This window comes from Carassius auratus, chromosome 9 (genome assembly GCF_003368295.1).
Source record: "Carassius auratus strain Wakin chromosome 9, ASM336829v1, whole genome shotgun sequence".
Classification (NCBI taxonomy): Eukaryota; Metazoa; Chordata; class Actinopteri; order Cypriniformes; family Cyprinidae; genus Carassius; species Carassius auratus.
The window spans coordinates 25,894,119-25,902,724 of record NC_039251.1 but is presented as its reverse complement, the minus strand read 5'-3'; the positions used below and the strand labels follow the sequence as shown (position 1 = coordinate 25,902,724).

At 34.2% G+C, this 8,606-nt stretch overlaps 1 protein-coding gene across 1 annotated transcript; it reads right to left on the bottom strand.

The window, feature by feature from the left end:
* Positions 1 to 2,999: 2,999 nt before the first annotated feature.
* On the bottom strand, positions 3,000 to 6,019 carry tmem182a (transmembrane protein 182a). The gene is made up of 5 exons (XM_026272310.1): positions 5,663 to 6,019; positions 4,397 to 4,508; positions 3,812 to 3,910; positions 3,412 to 3,549; positions 3,000 to 3,280 (listed from the first exon to the last, which is right to left on the bottom strand). Exons 1-5 carry the CDS (start codon positions 5,804 to 5,806, stop codon positions 3,054 to 3,056), a joined length of 720 nt encoding a protein of 239 aa, XP_026128095.1. The 5' UTR covers positions 5,807 to 6,019; the 3' UTR covers positions 3,000 to 3,053.
* Between the last annotated feature and the right edge of the window lie 2,587 nt (positions 6,020 to 8,606).

Genomic DNA, 8,606 nt, shown 5'->3' with positions numbered 1-8,606 from the left:
ATGTAAGTTGATATGTTTTCAGTTGTTGTATTATGACACAGCAGAGTCTCTGAATAAAATAAAATAAAATATACAAATTATGAACAGAAATGACGGTCACAAGTTAAAATAGAAACAGAAGTTGTTGTAACAATAATAAAAACACTTTGCCATAAAACATTAAAGCGTAAAAGCCTAATTTAATAAATTTACAAGGCCCACAAATTTTAGCATCAGCCCTAAAAGAGATTTTGGTCACATTTTATAATAAGGTTACATTTGTTAACATAACAATCTAAAAAATACTGGGTTGTTTCAACTCAAATTTGGATAAAAAATGGACCCAAAATATGATTTTGTTTTTCTATTCTTTTTTTACAATCCAGCATTTTTTTAGAGTGAAAATCATGAAATAACAGTATAAAAACAATTTGTATTAAGCATTTTTATTAAAAATATAGCATTAATTAATCTTAGTTAAGGCTAATTTCAACATTTACCATTACGTAATTTAAATCAAAAGTTTTATCTGTTAATATTATTTAATGAACTTGAGCTGACATGCTACCTAACAATAAACAGTTATATTTTTAACAAATGTTAACAAAGACATATAAATACTGTAACAACTGTAGTTCATTGTAAGTAAATGCATGAACCAACCTATAGGACCTTATAGAAAGTATGACCAAGATATTACCCTACCAATAAAAAACTGTCAGTTCCTAGTGTTATTTTTATTTATATGTCTCCTGTGGCAAACATACATTAAGTTATAACTTATACTGCATATTATTGTCCAAGTTCTAACTGGTTATGCATTGATTTCTCATGTACCAGTGACCTCTAGTGGCTGAAATGTAGATGGCTACCACAAATATTCAATATATATATTTATTAAAAAACACACACACCAAAAAAAAGGAAGCAATGGTAAGAAAATTGTTTAGGATGCAATGGTTTATAAGTAAGTAAAACTGGTTTATAAGTAGCACTAAATCCTTTCCATCTGTACACATTACCTCAGTTCAGATCTTCTGTGTCCATAGGTCAGTATAAGCATGCACTGTTCGGTTCTCATGTGCAATATGATCCAAGATCTTTAAATAACACACTGTCCGGCATTGCAGGAGGCCTACAGCTGGCCTGAGAGAAACCTAATACAGATATAGACATGCTGAAGACTGAGAGTAATGCATATACAAACACGCAGAAATAGACACTCAAACTCTTAATGTGTTCTGCAGCAAACAGTTTGGAAATCTTATATAGCAAGAGAGCATGCAGCGCTATTGACATACACTGATTCATATGCATGCTTAAGTTTAATGTTTGCAACATTGCTTCAAACAGTGAGAGCGCATACGAACAGCTGTCACCTGCTTTATTGATGAGTCACAGCTACCAGCGACGCACCTGTCAATGTCTCATCTCCAGTCTGTCTCTGGTGGGAAAAAGTAATATTGCCTTATATTCGGACGTTTATTAAAAAAAAAAAAAAAAAAAAAAAAAAAAAAAACAGATTGATTTTATTTATTTTCTTACATTTTCATAAATGTTTTTATTGTGTTGTATTTTTTAAGTGTTACTAAGCTTTATTTTTTTGTTATTATTATTTAATCAAAACAACTCAACTGCAGTTTGATTGATATTAATTGGAATGCAGAATAATAAAAAACAACATGATCTTTGAACATTTTATTCAAAAATAGCTTTTTTTGCAAATGAACTCTTCATACATATATATATATATATATATATATATATATATATATATATATATATATATATATATATATATATATATATATATATATATATCCATGCAGCATTTTGGTTAGCTTTTAGCTGAAAAATAAAATAAAAAATAACATTCTTACGACATTATTATTTGGTTCCCCAAAAATGTGGTTTCCAAAACTGAAATGTTAGGAAAAAACTGTGTTTGCTGACATTTAATTTGAGATAAAAATGTTTAAGATATTCAAGCTTGTATGAAATGCATCCATTTTTTACATGCTTGTTATTTATCTTATTGTGAATGACTCGTTCATTTAATATGCGTTTCATTTTTATAATGACCTTGTAATTTTTTATCAAAACTCGATCTTGCCTTCCACCATTGAGAGCAAGCTTGCATTCATTTTTGGGTTCAACACCCACATCTCAAAAATCCAATCAATAGCCAACAACCCAATGTAAAACGTACAGAGATTTTTTTTTTTTTTTATTAATTGTTTAATGAATATTATGAAATATTACAGAACATATCTTGATAGCAATTTCTGATATTATTTACAAAGCAAATCTATATGTGCTGTGGTGTGTGAACAAACTGTGCAAGTAAAAGATAAAGCTTTCATGTCAGCTGGGTATTTCTACAATGCTACAAAGTCTGTCAAGATTATATCAAAGCCTGAGGGGAGAAAAACACTCTAGAAATCACCCAAAAATTAATAATCAAAACAACATAAGGTGGAACAAACACCAAAAAAAAAAAAAAGGCTACATTTATACTTGAGAAGGTTTAAGCAGTCAAAAATTGTCTACCGATAGGTTTTGGTAATTTATCCGATTTATCCGATTATTTATGCAGAGGTTCCTAATAGACATATTAAACATAATTTAATGCTTTGTGCAATACTATACTCACACAAACACGAAGTGTTCCCAAACCATCCATGATCACTGTTTACAGTACTGCTCACAGCACACATGAAGGCCAAATACTGAAGTCATATTTGCAAAATTTAAATTTAAAAATAACACCCTACCTTGCAATAAAGTCAGCACAACTTCAGAGGTTAGTTGCCATTAATTAAAGGGATAGTTCACCCAAAAATCTTAACATATTTTTGGTAACCAAACAGTTATGCAAACAGCAGCCATTGACATTCATAGTATGGAAAAAACACTGTGGCTACTGTCAACTGTTTGGTTATAAAACAACCTTCAAAATATCTTATTTTGTATTCAACGACATAAGAGTGAGTAATCGATGACTAAAGTTTCACTTTGTAATGAGCAATCCCTTTAATGTATTTTGAGCACTGTTTTGAAACCATTCATGAGGTTCATTTACAATGATGTTGGACTGTACGGCCAATCACTAGGAAGAGAAGACCGGACAGAAGACAGAAGAACACGCCCACGGGAGCAAACATGAAAGAGAGGCCATAAGTCATACTGAGCTCGAAATCAGAGCACTTATTGTTCTTCTGATATTCATTATACGAGCTTATTACATCCAAAACATCTAACCAGAAAACATACATCACAGTGACAACGAGAAGGAAGAAACCTGGAGAAAAGAGACAGTATTGAGAGTTGGAGAAATGAAAAGAGAGAGATAAAGGGTAAAGATTAAATTAGATGCTTATGATATCTGTTACACGAGATACACCATACCTCTTCATGTAAACCTTAACTTACCAGAAATGAGGTAGAGCCCACCTCCAGCTTTATAAAGGCGATGACTGGCGAATGGAGCTGCGCAAATAATAATGAAACCGCCGGCCACCACAGCGGCCAAACCCAGCAACATAGAGACGCTCCAGAAGCCTCTGTAGACTAAAAGATCAGGTTTTTCATTAACACAAACCAAAGGGAAAACGGTTCAGTACAGCAGCCAATTCAGTTACACTTTACACTAAGCAATGGAACTGCAATGACTGCAATTTCATCTTGATTTTAAATTTTCAAGTTGAGAAAGTACCATTAAAAATATTTTCATCTGAATAAACAGAAAAAGAGAGCAATCAACAGAAGATTCTGGTGTTTGGCACTAGGAGTATAAACATCCTTGACCTGTTAAATGAATAAATAAACTTACTTATGGCAGTCTGATAGCTGGTAGTGTTGTAGATCTGGTCAGGGAAGGGAAAGGGGAGAAGATATGCAGGTTTGCATTCCCTCGCATGTGGATGATTTTCTAAGGGAAGAAAAAGAAGAATTGCCATTTATCACGGTGTGAGCTAAATCATTGTTTCAATTACAATTTCAAAGAAGTGTTGGATATTCGAGTTGTTTGCTACACTGAGGTTATCTGAACACTTATTCCCTCTCTCTGAACCTTCTGTAGAGCAACAGGTCAAACCCCTTTGATATTTGTGGCACTGTCACACAAGTGGGCTGAATGCCACATTCAGTGAGCACGACTAAGTACTTCACACTTGGTAATATAAAAAAAAAATGATTTGTTTCAAATTAGATTAAGTATCAACGATTAACCATTTTTACATCATTTCTTGTCCATTATTAATTCACACTTGTCCGAATGTTAATACATATTTAATATATGTATAAATTAACACTTACCTATACAATAAATGATGTGAAATTGTTTTGGTCTGTGGAAAACCACATTAAGACTCCTCTGAATGATTGTTGCACCAAAGCAAATGTAACAGTCTCTTACCAAACCAGAACTTCCACAGATTGTCCTCATTCGTGATTTCATTAAAGCTACAGCGCCAAAAGAAGCCCTCATGATGAAAGGTAATGTTCTGGTCTTGTTTAACATCACCTTGCTGTGAAGGAGCAGAGAGCAGAGAGCAGAGGTCAGAGAGCAACAAACATCTGTTGTGAAGCCAGTGATTTTACAAATTTCAAACTAACTAGAACATGAATGGGCATATGCTCTTTATGTGTTTAGAAGCAGTTTACAAAAAGTCAAGTCCAGAACATTATATTATGGGATGCAGAAGTGCCTTGAGTCACTTGACTCAACTCTGCTCGAAAATCCAACTTAAACTAAGCTTGTTGTTAGCCTGCTGACCAGTGATAATGCTTCAAAAATAGCTTGAATGATCTTAGACCAGCTATTGACCAAATAATGACGACCCCGACATCTAGAAACCAGGTATCATGTTCCAAAACACAGCTAATAGCAGGAATCTTCAAGAGAAGCATGAACTAGATGATTAACAAGTGAGAATTGCAATTATTCTCTGCAAAAAGAATGCAAATTTATATTTTCATTTAAGCACCACAATCAAAAGTTCCAGAATGAGACATCAAAATGTTCAACATCAAGCTTTCCTGTAGACAAACGTCTTTCAGTCTCCAAGCACATGAGTACAACACATGCTCATGGCAGTTTGTCAAAACTATTTTACATTTTGAAAGACTGCTAGCCACAGTTCAAGCCATTACAATCTCTAATGCCGCTATGACACCCACATTTAGGGGTAGACCTTTGATGATTTTTCTAAAAATCATACATTTCGACCTTGTAAAACAGAGCTCATGTTGTGCACATGTCAGTAACAACTCACTTTCCCTCCAATCCTTTATGAGGAAAACCTAATTCATATATGACTCCTATGAATAGAAACTGCACTGAGATTCCAGTTTCGTTATTTAGTATTAAGTGTGGTATCAAACTACAGCATGTGATAGTCTACACTCAAGCAACTGACAGACTGTAAATAGTGATGTTTGTGGAGGTCACATGACAGTCACTGCTTATAAACCAAATATGCCCATGACTGCTTCAGTAAGGATCAAAGAGAACAAATTTAGGTTAGTTTGGTTTCAATAAAAAAACATATACACTAAAATACAAAACATGCAGTTCTTAAGAGACTTGTTTCATATTTATAAACAGACCATCCATAATCTCCTGACAGCTATATATCAATAAAACAGTTGTCCACTTTTCTCTTTTTCTTTTCTCACCCACCTGCAAAGTAACCGGACGATTTGGTTGTGAATTGCAGGTCTCTAATGCCAAGAGCCAATAGTCCGTGCCAAAAGACAAGAAAATGAACAGAGTTGCCAAGGCACCAAAGAGCCCAGCAAAAAATAGTGCCACATGTAACTTCATGACGACAATCTTAGAGTGCAACTTTCTCAGCTGTTTACTTCTTGTTAAACAGTCTCTCCTCCTTCCCGCATGAAGTAGGCGCAGAAATTACGTAACTCCTCACAATCTGTGTGAAAAAGAGTCTCTTAGTATGTTCAGCGAGGTGTATAGTGTGTGAACACAAGTGGCTGTTCTAGTACTCTTCTGAGCGCTGGTGTCTATGTGTGTGTGTGTGTGTGTGTGTGTGTGTGTGTGTGTGTGTCAGTGTCCTCTTCCCTTAGCCAGAGCAGGACCTGGCATTGGGTGGGGAGTGGGCTTCATGACAGCACACTAGCGCAGAGCGGCCCATTGGGCTATTTTTGTCAGTTGAGTGAAGGTGCCTGCTGTCTCTGTCAGAGGAGTGGTTTAAGAATGAGATTTTAGGAGGGAGATGAGTGGACCAAAATATCCCCCCACAGGACAATCAGCTGAGAGAGGAATGAAAATGAAGACACTAGAGCCCAGCATTCCCAATGTCTGTCACAAATCCCACCACCAACTGAGAAGTGAGCTCTGATGAACCAAGGTTAATACATCTACATTTATTCATACATAACATATGGACATACATTTATATGCACTACCCTTCAAAAATTTGGAGTTAGTAAAGAATTAATAGTTTTATTCAGCAAGGATGTATTCATGTGTGATCCTTGTACATGATCTTTACTTAATATCCAATTGTTTTATGGCGTAAAAGAAAAATATAATTTTGACCCATACAACGTATTGTTGGCTATTGCTACAAATATACCCCAGCGACTCAAGACTGGTTTTGTGCTCCAGGGTCACATTTGTCTTTCAAAAGTGAAAGACATTTACATTTCAAAAGATTTACAGTATATTTAATTTCAGTGGTGCTCCTTTAAACTTAAAGTATACTGAAAAAGTATGTTTACGCAAAAAAAAAAGAAAAAAAGAAGAAGAAGAAGAAGCTGTTTTCAACATTGATAATAATATTAATATCTATTTTAATATTAAAATCTTAAGCAGAAAATCTAAATATTAAAAGGGACATCTATCTGCTAAAAATCAGGAATAAATCACAAGAATAAATAACATTTTTAAATATAGTAAAACAGAATATTGCAACAATATTTCACAACATTAGTTTTAACTGTATGTTTGATTAAATAAATGCAGTCTCAGAGAGCTTTAGAGATTTCTTTTAAAAACATTAAATAAATAAACAAAAATCACTGACCCCAAACTTTTAAGCAGTAGTGCGACTGCTTCCACTACATACCTGGAAAACAGAAAATACACACTCATTATGTGTCAAGTGGGGCATTTTGCACAGAGCAGATAAACCTTTGACAAATTATCACTGTGCTGTGAATGTAGGACAGAGCCACTGAAGTGGACACAGAACTATAAAACTGGGCTTTTCCTGAGAGGCCACCCTTGCATTGAGCTGGGTTGGAGTGTGGAGGGATATTTCGGGATCCGAGATACAGGAGAAAAATTATACAAGCTAAAATTAAAAATAATTACAACAGATGTCCATTGATGACTGCAAGTGCTGGTGTAGTAATGACTGTCCCTGGTGTTTCTGCACAGCAGAGCAGAGGTGGTTTTAGATCCTTGTTCTGCTAAATTTATCTCCACCCTTTATCCTGTTATTGTGAAACAACCGTCCTTTTCTTCTGCAGAGAAAGACAGAGTTAATGCTACTTTACTGGTGATTCAGATTCATTATCTTAAATTAAGCTGTTATATGTTCTGGTGTGCATAATCAAAAGCATTCCTTTAACACGAGATGTGAGGATGGGTCCATGTGAGTGTGTTTATGGAAACTATCTTGGGAACATCACTGTATCAGCTGCACTGGGATGATCGAGTATCTTGGCTTCCCCAGTTCCACATTCAAAGCTGGAGAGGATTGTAAACAAATTTCTAGAGAGACGTTTAGCTCTAAAATGACCATGACACAAACTTGGATAAAGTCAAGCTCACCTGACAACATACAGTAACATGTGGATTTACACACACACACACACACACACACACACACACACACACACACACACACACACACAAAACTGTGAGATCTGTAGATCAAGGTTATGTGAGAAATATAAATAGGAGGTAATGTAAGTTCTCAAAGGCATGGCATCCACCCTCTCACCCACTCAAGTGACCCTACAAATTGGTACAGTCTGACAAAGAAGAAAGTCAGCCAGTAGATGGGGTATACAAAGTAAGTATACAAAGTAAATTATTCCCTATAAAGCTATATGGTACGAAACACAATGAACTAGAAATGCAATATAAAATATGATTAAACTATAGCTTAGGATATTATAATATTATATACAATATCACATTGGACAGACACAATATTCACCATCGTCAAAAGGGAAAGAAAAGAGGTTAAGATTTTATATTTAAACAAAGTTAATGTGTAAAATAGATCAATAAAAAAAGCAAAACAGTCAAATAATTTAATAGACTGCTTAATTTCTTCAATGATTTCTTACTTGAGTCACTGGAAATTAAATGAATACGTAATCACTACAGCAGGGGAGCACAAACATGATTAAAAATAAATGTTGCATCTTATTCTATTATGTAGTTTACGTACTGTATTATATGCTATGGCTATATTACATTAACATATTTTAACTTGTTTAGCATTTTTAAATACATGTAAATGTTTAAATTGTTAAATCGATTGAAATTATTTTGTGTTTATATTTCAATTTAAAAAAAAAATGTTCAAACAAAAATATAAATAAGATGTATGTAGACATTTTTCATGTGATAGCTCCATCTCAATCAC